Raw genomic sequence first — 14,723 nt, forward strand, 5'->3', positions numbered from 1 at the left:
GAATGTATCCATGCCTCACAGTCACATTGGGAATTACACAGACACGCAACCTCGCAGATGTAGTACAAAATCAAATTTATACAAATGCAATACCTCTGCCACCGAAATGACCTCAAATGCCTCTGCCACCAAAATGACCTCAAAAGGTTTTGTTTGTTTTCTTTCTTTTCCACTTGATCTTAATGTTGACTGAGCTTGCACAGCAGAGGTGGAAGCAGAATGGAACCCATGGGCCCTGGATGTTTGGTCAGGTGACCCCTGGGCTGCTTGTTTCTGGATGGCCCAGACGTGCTGAGGTTTTAGGCAAGGGGGTGCTCCTCAGCCGGAGCAGATGGGGACAGGCAGGATGGAGGTGGAGGGCCCAGCCACCTATGGAACATCCTGAGGGGAGACTTCTGCAGGGCCTGCATGTGGTTCCTCCTCTCACTGGGTGCTTTATGGCATCGCCCTGTCTCCTTGTGAGCAAGGGCCACCTGGATTGCATGCCAGCTTCCTTGTTCCCCTGCTCACCATATCTTTGGCTTTGAGGACCAATGGCTAACGTGTTGAAGTACGTACATTTATTCAGCAGATCCTGAGACTGCAAGATCTCTCTCTACCTGGCACGTGTGTATATGGTCTAATTCCTCAATCGTTGACACCAATGGGTCATCTCCTGCCTCAGACTGAGCAGGTGCCTGATCTCCGACAGTCCTCAGAATACAAGCAGCCCCAGGCTTTACTTGGTCATTCGGCTGCAGAGCTGTTATAGTGAGGTGCTCACCGTCTTCTGCTGCAAGCATTTCACACCTGACATTCTCACGGAGGTGTGTGTCTGTCTGTCTGTAGGAAGCAAGCTTGCAGTGCTTCCTCCGAGGCCTTGGTATTTTGGTCAAGGCGATGGCTTCTGGTAGACCAGGCTATTTCTTCATCAACATCATTGATAACATCCTGGCACATGCAAGAGGTAGATGAAAGCCAAAAAGGGAAAGAAGACATAGCAGCCAATGGTTAGAAATCGTGCCCAAGGAATGGCACTGACAGCAGGATTACTGTCAGTCGGTGGGATATAGATGTCTTGGCATTCCTGCAAGAGTGGTCCAGTCTTTTCCTGCACAGGACAGGATTCGCTCCTTGGAGTGGGTGAGCAGCCTGTTGCCAGGCCCCTCTCTAGCCTTCTTGGCTTCAAGAAAAATAACCGGAGTCTGTGTAGTCTCTATTGAAAGCTGAAATGTCCTAGCACTTGCAGCATTCTGGTGAATGCCCTTTCACCCTCTCTAGTGCAATCACGCCCTTCCTATAGCCTGTAGACCAGAAATGCACATACTACTCCATCTGTGGCCTAACCAATATCTCGTGTAGTCCATCGTAACCTCCTAACACTCTATTGTATCAAATACCTTGACTTTACAATAAAATCCCATAGGCCTATAGTCCACCAGTCCTACTGCCTACACGGATATATGCACAAGCACACCAAGGTCCTGCTGATTTTGGTACTATTCAGGATCCCATGATTTATCATGTACATCCTTGATAGTCCTCCCAAAATGCATCACTTAAAATTTTTAGGATTAAACTAAATTAACATGATGTTCTCACTTTACCCTCAGAAGTCACAATTTTGCAAATTTGCAAACCCTGGTTGGTCCTATACCTTCCCCATGTAGAGGTCAGAATGATCTTGATACATGGGAAGCCCTTCTTCCAGAGCTGGCATGCTCTATGAACTCTCCCTGAATCTTCTATCTAGAATTTACTTCTATCACTGTCACCATTCCCTCAGTGATCAAATACAATGAAGCCCATCTACAGACTTAAGTCACCCACTTAACCCAGGATTCCATGAACATCTTCTGAAGGAATAAGAGGAAAGATGGGACTGAATGAAAGTGAGTGACATAGGTGTTAAGGCTAGTGCAGGTGGTCAAAAGATGGTCAGCATCCTGGGTAAGTAAGTAGGTAGTGAAGAGGCCATACAAGGGTGTGGCCTGAGTTTTTTTTGGGGTGTGCGTGTGCACACGAGGATGAGGGGCGCAGTGGTGGCAGAGGGAATGTGAGGAATGATGTTGAAGACAATAAAAAGAGAGTGGTAGAAAATGAGCCTTCGTGGTAAGTATAGTAAGAGATACAGAGTCAGTGTGAGGTAGTAGACAGCTGGCAGCATGAAGGTGATCAACGATCTCTTCTTTGTGTTGCTGGCTGTTCCTCCAGACTAGAGACCACACTGGTTGGTGAACTCTGACTAGTTACTATTGACTAGTGGTGTGGCCTCCTCCGTTGCTGCCCCGTGAAAGGATGCCCATCCTCTACATCATCCCTTCATCAGAATCCCCAGGTACCCATCAGAGAATTCAGGATGATGAATCTATCACCAATCAGGGAGGCTTTGGAATGCAGTGCTTGTCTAGGTGCACAACAGCCTTTTAAATATGGTATGAGTGCCAGGGATACTGGTCTTTGAGTGGATATCTGCTCTGGCTACAAGAGGAGATAAGATGGGATAGGAGAAACACCACAGGGTGGACTAAGTAATGAATGAGGCAAATTTGGTAAGATACAGTGAGAAATCTTGCCAGGCTTCATGTGAGGAAACCTTGAGAAAACTCAACATGAGCCAAAAAAACAATAAGATTTGGACCAATGCGTGGATACTGTTTGGGTGGAGCTCAGAAACAACAAGGGGCAACAGATGTAAACACAGAAAGATAAAGAAACTCAGCTAGTCTGGCAGCACCAGTGAAGCAAGAAACAAAGTTCATGCTTCAAGTCTGGCGTGACTCTTCTGAAGGAGAATCACACCAGACTCAATGTTAACTGTTGCTTCACAACTGATGCCAGACCCTGTATAGTTTTTCCAGCATTCTGGTTTGCTTCAGATTTCTAGTAGATGCAGTATTTTGCCTTTAAAGGGCAGAAGACCTCTTTAAAGACCCTGTTAGGGGATGTTGGAATTATTTACAGACCACCAAACAGTGGTAGTAATGTAGAGCACTGTATAAAATCAAGAGATGACAAAAGTTTGTGGCATAGGCAACAATAATCATGGATGATTTCAATCTATATAGAAATGGATAAACCAATTGAGCACTAAAGCAATGAAGGACGTGTTTCTGGAGTTTCGAAAGTAGCATGTTGAGGTGCTGACTAGATGAAAGGCTATTTTAGATCTACTATTATATGATGAGAAAAGACTAATCATTTGTTGTAAAAGAACCTCTAGGGATGAGTGATATGATAGCAATTTTCTATGTTTAAATAGGAGATAGTTAAATTTGAATAAAGGAAATTTTGAAAACAAGACAAATTAGTGAGTTGGATTGGGAAAATATTGTACACCAACAGTGGAGAGTGTTTAAATGACTACCAAAAGATATACACTAACTATACACTCTTTCAAAGAGGCTCTTGTGGTATAGTGGTAAAATCCAGGAGGCATCCAGAGGTTGTGGACACAGCTGAATAAAGTGATTTAAAAAACATTCATGGTAGCCAAAACTCAAAAAATGGTCAGTTAACCATGTTTGACGAAGGATTGTATACGATTAAATGAAAGGCCTACAATGTAGCCAGAAATAGTATTAAATCTGAGGATTGGGATACTTTTAGAATGCAGTAAAGTAGGACCAAGATATTGATCAAAAAGGAAGAATAGAATATAAATGCAACCCAGCAAAGTATAAAAATGGACGACAAATGGGTATGGAAAAAAGGAAATGCTTGGCTAAATGTGGGTCAATTATGGACAGGGTCGGGAGAATTTTAAAAAAGGAAAATATAGAAATAACAGAGGAGCTAAATGACTACTTCATTGCTGTTTTTGCTGAGGCAGATACAAAAAAAAATAGCATTACAAATACAAGTGACCAGGGAGAATGAGCAATTGAAGAAAATTGGTTATCGTAAGAACTTGGTCGAGAAGTGTGGCGCTGGAAAAGCACATCAGGTCAGGAAACATCCGAGGAGCAGGAGAGTCAATGTTTCAGCCATAAGCCCTTCATCAGGAATGTGGGGGGAAGGGGGTTGAGAGATAAGCAGGAGGGGGAGCTGGGGGAAGGTAGCTTGGAAGGTGATAGGTAGATGCAGGTGGGGGGTGATGGCAATAGGTTGGAATGGAGGATGGAGCGGACATGTGGAAAGAAAAATGGACAGGTGGGGCAGTTCAAGACGGCAGTGCTGAGTTGGAGGAGAGTTTAATCTGGGATGAGGTGAGGGGAGAGGAGACGAGGAAATTGGTGAAATCGACATTGGTGCCATGTGGTTCAAGGCGGAAGATGAGGCGTTCTTCCTCCAGGAGTCGGTAGCTAAGATTTGGTGGTGGAGGAGGCCCAGGACTTATATGTCTTTGGCAGAGTGGAAGGGGGGAGTTGAAGTGGTCGGCCACACGGCAGTGGGGTTGTTTGGTGCTCCTTGGATTCTATCTGACCTGCTGTCCTTTTCCAGCACCACACTTTTCGATTCTGATCTCCAGTATCTGCAGTTCTCACTTTCTCCTTATACTAAGAACTTGTACAACAGAAATTAAGGGATTGAAAGTTAGTAAGTACCCATGCCTTAATAGTGTACATTTCAGACTGTTGGAGAAGTGGCTATAGAAACGGTTGATGCATTGATGATTATCTTCCAAAATTCCATAGATTCTGGATTGATTCCTGCAGGTTAGAAGATGGCAAGTGTTACTGCTACTTAAGAAAAGAACAAGGGAAGAAAAAACACCAGGAAATAAGGACACATTAAATGGTCATTCAGATAAAATAATCTAATTGGATATAGAGTTGATGGATTTGGAATGGAAAATAGCGTTTGATTGTTTTTTTGAGGATGTTACTAACAAAACTGCTGGACAGGGTATATTTGGATTTTCAGAAGGCCTTTGATAAGTAGATTGGTTAGCAAAGGTAAAGCCTGTGGGACAGAGATACGTACTGGTATGGATTAAGGATTGGCTAACAGACCGAAAACCAAAAGTAGAATTAAGTACAGGCATATCTGACATAACATGATGGTTGCATTCATGTGCAACCTCGCGCTATAGAAAATCACTATACCTGTGCATTAGAAAGTATCCAAACAGTGTCCACTATTCAATCATGTTATAGCCAATTCAGTTGACAAGACACGCATTATGTCAGATATACGTGTAGGTCATTCTCGCATTTACAGTTTGCGAATAGTGGGTATCATAAGAATCAGAATTTGGACTCTAACTGTTCACATTATACAGTAATAATTTGGATGTGGGGGCCAAATGGAAAAGTTCTACTTTATATCATCTGCAAATTCGGAAATGTGTTTTGAAAGGAGGATGTAAAGTGGCTTCTGAGCTTTAGGACAGGATTAGTGAATGGGCAAAAAGATGCAGATGAAACAGAACATAGAAAAATGAGAGGCTATCTATTTAGGTAGGAGGAATCAATGTGCAAACTATTTCTTAAATGGCAAGGGGTTGCAAAGTGTAGATTTTGCAAAAGGATCTGCATGTCCTCGTCAATAAGTCATAAAAAATTAACATGTAGGTGCAAAAGTGAGGACTGCAGATGCTGGAAACCAGAGTTTCCATCATTCCTGATGAAATGTCGATTTTCCTGCTCCTCGGATGCTGCCTGACCTGCTGTGCTTTTCCAGCACCATTCTGATCTAAATGCAGGTGCAGCCAGCTACTGGAAGGCTAAACGAATGTTAGCCTGCATTGAGTACAAGGGTAGTGAAATCTTGTTGCAATTGTATAGCGGCTTGGGAAGACCACACCTGGAGTATCAAATGTGAAGATTTAGTCTCCTTACCTTAAAAGTAAGCGATAAATATGCAGCCAATCCAGTGTGAACAGCGAGTGCCACACCACACATTTTACCGTCCCCCAGCTTTCCCATAACACTGAGGGCAACACATTTTCCACAACCACCTAGTCTTCTCTCTGGAGGCATCTCTGCACAGCCTCATCTAAAAAGCTAACACTCTCACTCTACTGCCTCGCAGTTGTCTTCCATAAATGGTATCCTTCCTGCCTATCCATCTTGCTACTTTCTCTACTTGCACGAGAAGAGAGCACAAAACCTGGCAAGAGGTTGACACCTAGTAGATAGGATACTCTCCAGTAACAGGCACTTAAAATCAGCCATTGTCAATGTGTCCACCTGCATAATCGGGAACGACGTCTTTTTACAAGAGACTGCGGATATCACAATGATCTGTCATGAAAACCTGAGCATTCTGAGGCACTGGTGCTCACACATCAAAAGACATAATCCTCTTGCCGTAGGTTTGTGTTGAAACTCTTGCCTTTTTTGAACTGTATCTCAATGTCAATCCCCTTGGCCCAACAGCTGACGGTAATGGCAGTGTTTCTATTCCTTTGCTTCATCAGAGATGGAAGATGGAACTGAATATAAGTTGTTTCCATATTGTGGGTAGGACTGGCAGCCAGCAAGTGCAGATAAAAGGTGAAAGAAGACTTGAAAAGATAAAGTGCTTGCCATGAAGTTGGCAATACCTGTCAAGCAGTCATAACACTCTCTGAAAGAGCAGCAACTTCTCATCTAGCCATGTTCAGTGGTCTTCCCACTATGCAATCACATCAAATGACCATAGCGAGCTGCAGACAGGTCAGGAAACAGATGCCCAGGCTGGGAAATCTATGATTGAGGGTTAAAACAATACTTAATTGGCTTAAGTATATAAATTACTTAAACAGCTATATGCAAGTTCCCTGCTCACCTTCAATACTGCTCCAGTGGAACTGGAAGATGGCAGAATTATGTCAGGATCCCAACAAAACATCACCTCTGAGAATTAACTCCCGTATGCATACAAAATCTTACCCTTATCTGGGAAATTGTCCCTGGAAATCAAATTGCTGAAAGCTGTGACAACAGAGAAAAGTGGGGGTCAGGAAGGGGAGGTGCACAACAGACTAGCTTCAGAGAAATATAAATCAAGGGCTAAACACGGATCTAAAGGAGACTGTAAAAGGTAGGGTATAATGAGGCTGAGGAGAAATTTGCGTGCTTGACAGCCTTTTGATTAGGTGTGGTGTGTCATGGAACAAAATTAAGTTGGGGAGAGGGGGGTTGCAGGGTGGGATGCAAAAGCATTGGACAAAATGCAGACAGTGCAGTTTTGGAGTTTATCTAGGTTAGTATTCAAGATGCTAGTGAGTACAGTATTGGTAAAGTTCAACTGGAGAATACTGAATACGTAGAGATGCATATTTTAAATGATACAAGAATGTAAGGACCATTTGAGCCATCCAACATCTCAGTAACTCCTCTCTCCATCTATTTTCTTTAGAAAGTTCTTTAGAAAGTTCTTTAGCATTCTATTCAATTCCCAAAGTTAATTTAGTTCTAGAATATCCATCCAAACCACATCACCAATTTTCTATAGTGCTGTGAATTGCTCCTGCTCTGAAGAAGTCAAATTTAGAGCTTTGCCTTTCACCCTATACCTAGAATCTCTTGTATTCAACTCTTATCAACACATCAATGTCAACTTAAAGAAATAAATGAAAGAGATAAATTATGAAACTCTGACCTCACCTGTCATCAATACAAGTTTGGCATAACTTACTTAACACTTAATGCTGGATGAGATTAGTACAATCAGCTATCACTGTAGATGATAGCTTTATATTGACAAATCACTAATCAGTCCCAGATCATTTTCCTTAAATCATCTTATTCTGCTATAAAAGTGCCAGTATTTACCTTCCAGAATATCCAGAATCCATAGTACCATTTCAGCAACATTTCCCAGAGAAAGATAGTCACCAATATTTGTTCAAATATTGCAAAGAACATGGCGTAGCTCTGTGCAGGGGAAAACAGCAATTACAAAATAAGAAACCCGCAGACATACGTTCAATTTTATGACATAAGCCTACAAAGTAGTGAATTACACTGGATGTATTCTAATTGGTTTTACTCAGGAGTGCAGTTATCTCTCAGTGATATTATCTATTGCTAGCTATACTGTTTCATAAAGAGGCCACCAAAACAAAGGATATATTCGTTTTCAGATAGTTTCACTGCTACCACGCTGCTACTTCGCTCTCGGGGAGTTGTCATTATCTTGATTATTCCCTCCTTCTCTCGTCTTATCTTTCAGGCTGGCCTTGACAGCAACTGGACTTTCCCGTTGCAGAAGCTGAACTAGTCTTACACTCGTTGACATTAAGACAACATTCTGCAAGAAGACTTCCAAAACCTGAAAACATATTGTTATACTCCTGTACTGCCAGTTTAGTGTGCTGTAACACACTGCAAATCTCTCTGGCATATATAGGGTTACCAGCCCAAGCTTTACTCTTAATCTGACTGAGATGAGTGGCATTTTCTGTCAGTCTGTGATCTGGAGTTGGATTTCCAGTTGCGCTTTGTTTGAGCTAAACACATTTTTTTTTTAGATTAGATTACTTTACAGTGTGGAAACAGGCCCTTCGGCGCCACCGTGCCGCCCACATGTGCCAAATGATTTGGCTTTTTAGTGAAAGAACATTTCTTTCACGAAGCTTGAAATATTTTATCTATTTTATGGTTTCCCATCAGCAAATCACCCTCCATTTACACGTGGAGAGTCTTCGACACTGATCCAGCTCCCTCAGAGTGAGCAGGATGTGTAACACTTCTGTTCTTATCAGTCAGCCAGGGCTCCCTGACTGGACTAGATTAAAAGCCCCAAACAGGGTACTCATTTTCTATGTGGTCCACCTGGCTAATCTACAGCCCTCTCCCTATGAATCAGAGTACATAGGCGAGTTCTTCATTTTTTTGTAGCTTCTCCTAGGCCATTTGAGCATCAGCTCAGATTCCTCCAACTCTGCAAGTGGCTCACCTCTTGCACCCAGTGTGTCTAGGAAGACTTTTAATTCTCTTCTTCAGGCAGCAAAGGCATCAATGGTGGCAACATCCGCTATGTCCATTTCAGATTCTGAGGTATCTTCAATGCTGCCCCACAGGTTGTGGAACAGTCAGAAAGGCTGTTGATGAGTTGGGCGTGTTTTGCTCTCGCACCAGTTGTGAGTTTGCAGCTTTCATATGTTCCACATGCTGTTCAGTTTCATTGCATCTACCCGAACTTTATACATTGCTGGACCTGACCTTGCATCGACCATGCTTTTTACCCATGCAGGACCATTCCTGTGGTTCATACACTAAACTTTGCCCCTTAACGTAAACTGTCTCTCTCTCTCTTGCTTAGCTGAGTCTTGTGGCTGGTACTGGTGTTCCTAATGCTGTTTCACCCTCCCCAACCCCACCAGTCTGGGAATATCTGATTTAACCTGGTGTGGAGTCTTCTCATCCATTAGCAACTCTGCTGGAGCTATTCCTGTAGTTGCATCAAATAGGAACCAGGATAGTTTGGTATCTAATGAAGGTGTAGGCTGTTTCTATAAGCCCTCCTTCAAAGTTTGGACTGCTCATTCTGCCAGATCACTGGTTAATGGATGGTATGGAGCTGTTCTTACATATAGGATACCATTTGACTTTAGGAAATACTCAGAATTCTCTGCTGATAAATAATGGCTTGTTATCGATGACCAATACTTCCAGGAGTCTGTGTATTACAATAGAAGCGTGCTGTTCTTCTATCATTATACCTGCGTTTGAAGAATGAGCTCCATTTAAGTCCAGCCACTTTGAGTGGGCATCCATAATGACTTAGAACATTTAGCCCATGAAAGATAGTCAAAATGTAACGGAGTTACAGGGTTTACTCAGCCATTCCCACAAATGAGGGGGGAGTTGCTGGCAGTAATTTTGTCTGTGTTGCCACAATAATGCTGTGTCTGCATCCAATCCTGGCCACCAGACATAACTTCTCGCCAATATCTTTGTTCTGGAAACTACCGGATGACTCTGGAGTTCAGACAGAATCTGGCAGCGACTTTTGCTCAGGATAATCACACTCACTCCCCATAATATGCCGTTCTTTACTATGATTTGGTCTCTCAGGGTCCAAAAAGGTTTCAATTCTGGTTGTAATGGCCCTTTGGTTTTACCCCAATCACCACCAGCTGTTACAGTTTTACTAGGACCAGATCATTCTACATCCAAAGTCTGATATTGTCAGCTGTGACTGAAAGTATGTCCAAAAAAAATAATGTAAACCATTGTGGAATCTTCTAGTGGTGGTACACCCGTATTTGCTACTTGGCCAGCCAGCCAGTGTTCCGAACTGTAAGTGTAGTATTAGAGCCCAATGCTGAATTCAACCTGAAGCTACGGGTGGCACGGTCTTGTCCTCTTTAAGGAGACCTAGCAGGGGTTTGTGGTCTATTATTACAAAATTTATGTCCATAAAGCTATTGGTGTAACTTCCTCACTCCCAATATGACCGCCAAACCTTCCTTCTCTATCTGGGCGTACTGGTGTTCTACATTAGCCAAAGTCCTGGATGCAGACGCTATTGGGTGCTCCTCTCCATTGGGCCATTTATGAGTTAATACTACCCCAGTGCCTTACAGGGTGGCATCTCATGTCAAGACCAAATCTCGCCTGATATCATAGTTTGCCAACACCTTCGAGATTGGTAGCTGTTTCTTCCCTGAAAGCTACGGCTTGGCTGTGCAACCATTTCCAAGGCTGACCCTTAAAGAGTCAAAGTGCCAGGATGGAGGCCAAGGTATGTATGAATTTTCCATAATAATTCACCAGCCCAAGGAAAGCTCCAGTACAGATATGAGGGGCAGGGCACCTTTGATTGCCCTCACTTTATCTTCCAACAAGTGTAGTTCAGTCTTGTTGAATCTGTAGCCCAAATAGATCTCTTGGGGTGCCTGCAACATACATTTTTCCCTTCTAAAGGTGTACACCTGCCTGGGAGAGACATCAAAGGACTATGTCGAAGTTCTCTAAGTGCTCCTTATTGGTCTTGCCTGTTAATAACACATCATCCAAATAAATGCTGACCTGGGGTAGACCTTGTGAAATGTTCTTCACCGTTCCCTGAAAAAACTGCACAATCTGATGATACCACAAATGGCAGTCTTGTATATTGTTACAAAGCCTTATTGATATTAATAGCAGACTTCTGGGAATTCTCATCTAACTGCCATCGAAAGTACCTATGGTTCACGTCGACCTTTGAGAACAATAGCACCACCCCCCACCAGCTTTGCGTATAAATGCTCTATGCAAGAAATTTATCCAGTTGTGAACAGCAGTTTACCATTTGTTTAAAATCCCCACAAAGGCGAATGACCCTATGGGCTTCACAATCGATATGATCAGTGTTACGCATTCTGCAAACTGAACTGATCTGATGATTCCTTGATTTCTGTCTCTACTTTTTCCCTGCAAGGCAATTGGTACTGGGCATGCTTGTTAGAATTGGGGAATTGCTTCCTGGTCAACATGCAAGGTGGCCTTGGCTCCTTTGGTAGTCCCTGGAAAAACTTTCACATGTTTAATTAGGATTTCACTTAGACAGCCATTTTCTAATAGGAAAATGTTCATTCAGTCCAGGTGAATCTGTCGCAACCAATCTTGTCCCATCAAGCCTGGGCCCAAGCTTTTTAATACAATCAGTGGTAAGTGAACCAGCTATTTTTCATAAGAGACCAGAACCGAACATGTACCCTTAATCTGTAAAGCTTTCCCAATATAGGTTCTCAGCCTGGCCAAGGTCTTGCACGAGTTAAGGGTTGGTGTACACAGCAAATTTTGTAAAGGACTGTTTCTACGATTACTGAAATGGCAGCGACTGTATCAACCTCCATCAGAACTGAGTGACCATTTAACCAGACATTTATGTTGATTGTTTCTGATTTGAATGTTAAGCAATTTAAATTGTTCGAAACCAAATGCAGGTGGATTTTCCAGGATGTGCACTCTCTTGGATACTGGTCAAGGAGTTCTCTTATTCAGTTTAAGTCTAGTGGGATTCTTTTGCTTTCTCAAGTCCGCACACCGGCAGCAACTATCATTGCTTCGTGGCCTGAATCCTGAAGAAAATGTTAACCACTTGGTCATGGCTTGGCTTTGTTTTGGTGTTTTGCTGTGGGCTGACCTAGAGTCCCTCTGTTCAGGATATGTCCTGAATGAGACAATGCAATTGCCTTCACTCAAGTAGTGGTCCTAAGCTCAGTTGGGCTGGAGAGAGTTTCCACTTCCATTGAAATATTCTACAACTCATTTGCTACACTTGCCGCATTTTCCAATAATACGTGCCAGTTGAAGTACTTGGAGTCCAATTGCGCATCAGCTAGTAGGTGCTTTTGCATGGTTACATCAGTAATCTCACAAACCAAGTCTCTCAGCATCTCCTGAATTGTTTTAAACCAATGTTATACGCCCTCTGCCAGTCATCTGCCACGCAGCAATAGCAGGCAGCTGGCCCTTGGTTGGCAGCAGCTGAAGCAGGTAGCCCGAAACAGCCAGTGGTGAGAGCGAGACCAAGTAGCCCAAGGTGGCTGTTGACAAGAACAGGAGTAGGCAGCCCATGGCAGCTGACAGTGAGGCAGAGACAAGGCGGTGGAAGCAGGAACAGGCTACAAGGTGGTGACAGCAGGCAGCCCAGGGCAATAACGGTGCAAGGTCAAACCAGGAGTGGGGGAGGTCAAGCCCTTGTGAGGGGTGCCAGCCCAACATGGCCAGGTGCTTATGGACTGTGGTTTTGAACAGTTAATACTTTTTAGTAGGAACGACTGTAAAGTTTAATTTTTAAACTTTGCTTTCTTTATACCAAGATTCGGTCCCTAGGTACCTTTGTACCCAAGATGATGCCATAAATGGCGACTTGTAATCCTTTCACTATACTCATGTGAGTAGGTGACAATAAATTCAATTCAATTCATGTTAACCAAGTCAAAAATCCTGATACGGATTCCCTTGGTTCTCAAACTGCCAAGTAAAACAGATAGTGTTGCAGAATTAGAGGCGGCTTGGGGTCATAATATTATTTAAGAAAATCGGTCAACTCTTGAAAGTATCTGGTGCCTTCTCTCGGAAAAATAACATTTTTTGCACATACTGGGACCTTGTCTTTGATAGCAGAGTAAAACGGGTCAAGCTTCCCAAATAACAGCATGACATCAGAAATGCTGACCCCCAACTCAAAGATGACTGTTGCAAGTAAATTTCTTTAGGAACGTGCATCTCTCTGTCATCACTACTGAAATAATTCCAGAGAGGCCGGTATCCTGTCACCAAGTCCCCCTTCATTTACACATGCAGACTCCTTGATGCTGATCCAACTCCCTCAAAGCCAGCTCTGAGTGAACAGGCTGTCTTGTTTCTTTTTAGGCAGAGAGGTCAGTTCCCTCCCTAACACAAAATGGGGAGCCCTTCACCACTGATCCAGCTCGCTCTGTGTGAACAGGATGTCTGACGTCCTGTTCTTTTTTTTTGTTTGTTTTAACATATCCTTTAATGCACAACAGTGTTGCCAACATGATTTTGAAACAAAGGCCATATGCATTCAATTCATGCATAGTCATGTGATGCAGCACAAAGACAGTGTAGGGATATTGATAATGGAGAAAGCTAAACACTGAAATCCTGGAGTGAAGGCAGTTGCCTACAGCACTGCCAATTACTTGAGTTATTGGGCATTAAAAAGAAAAATCAAACATTTCCGATCTTTTAATTTATAATGGTTTGGTCCAAACAGGAATGACTAACACTCATTCTTCTATTCTAAATGGCCTTTGTTGTGGGATCCAGAGCTAGTAAGAAAGCTTACACCATAGTGTTACTGGCATCTGTCTAACGGACTAATCCTGTTTTTTTAAAAAAATCAATATTCACAATGATTGAGAGATTGTACACTGCAATGTTAGATTAGATTACTTAGTGTGGAAACAGGCCCTTTGGCCCACTCAGTCCACACCAACCCTCCAAAGACTAACCCACCCAGACCCATTTCCCTCTGACGAATGCACCTAACACTATGGGCAATTTAGCATGACCAATTCACCTGGCCTGCACATCTTTGGACTGTGGGAGGAAACCGAAACGCCACAGAAATTCGCCCGAGACAGGAATCAAACCTGGGCCCTTGGTGCTGTGAGGCAACAGTGCTAACCACTAAGCCACCGTGCCGCCCACTAATCCTGTTCTTATCTGTCAGCCAGGGCTCTTTGATTGGACCTGATTATCAGGGAACTCATTCTATGAGGTCCAACTGGCTAAATCACTACAATGAGCTGAATGTTCCAGGATACAAATTCTACAGGAAGGATAGAAAAGGGAGGCAAAAGAGGAGGGGGAGTGGCATTTTTGATAAGGGATAGCATTACAGCTGTGCTAAGGGAGGATATTCCCGGAAATACATCCAGGGAAGTTATTTGGGTTGAACTGAGAAATAAGAAAGGGATGATCATGTTATTGGGATTGTATTATAGATCCCCCAATAGTCAGAGGGAAATTGAGAAACAAACTTGTAAGGAGATCTCAGCTATCTGTAAGAATAATAGGGTAGTTATGGTAGGGGATTTTAACTTTCCAAACATCGACTGGGACTGCCATAGTGTTAAAGGTTTAGATGGAGAGGAATTTCTCAAGTGTGTACAAGACAATTTTCTGATTCAGTATGTGGATGTACCTACTAGAGAAGGGGCAAAACTTGACCTACTCTTGGGAAATAAGGCAGGGCAGGTGACTGAGGTGTCAGTGGGGGAGCACTCTGGGGCCAGCGACCATAATTCTATTAGATTTAAACTAGTGATGGAAAAGGAGAGACCAGATCTAAAAGTTGAAGTTCAAAATTGGAGAAAGGCCAATTTTGACGGTATTAGGCAAGAACTT

At 43.0% G+C, this 14,723-nt stretch overlaps 1 protein-coding gene across 3 annotated transcripts in view; it reads right to left on the minus strand.

Moving 5' to 3' along the window:
• Positions 1–14,723, minus strand: part of LOC122563580 (cation channel sperm-associated protein 4-like) — a 74,251-nt gene that overhangs the window by 37,510 nt on the left and 22,018 nt on the right. For all 3 annotated transcript variants that reach the window (XM_043717488.1, XM_043717487.1, XM_043717489.1), the window contains one exon: positions 7,683–7,784. In XM_043717488.1, the coding sequence (XP_043573423.1) occupies positions 7,683–7,784 (102 nt within the window). The remainder of the gene's footprint in view (positions 1–7,682; positions 7,785–14,723) is intronic.

This window comes from Chiloscyllium plagiosum, chromosome 27, assembly GCF_004010195.1.
Source record: "Chiloscyllium plagiosum isolate BGI_BamShark_2017 chromosome 27, ASM401019v2, whole genome shotgun sequence".
In the NCBI taxonomy this organism is placed as follows: Eukaryota; Metazoa; Chordata; class Chondrichthyes; order Orectolobiformes; family Hemiscylliidae; genus Chiloscyllium; species Chiloscyllium plagiosum.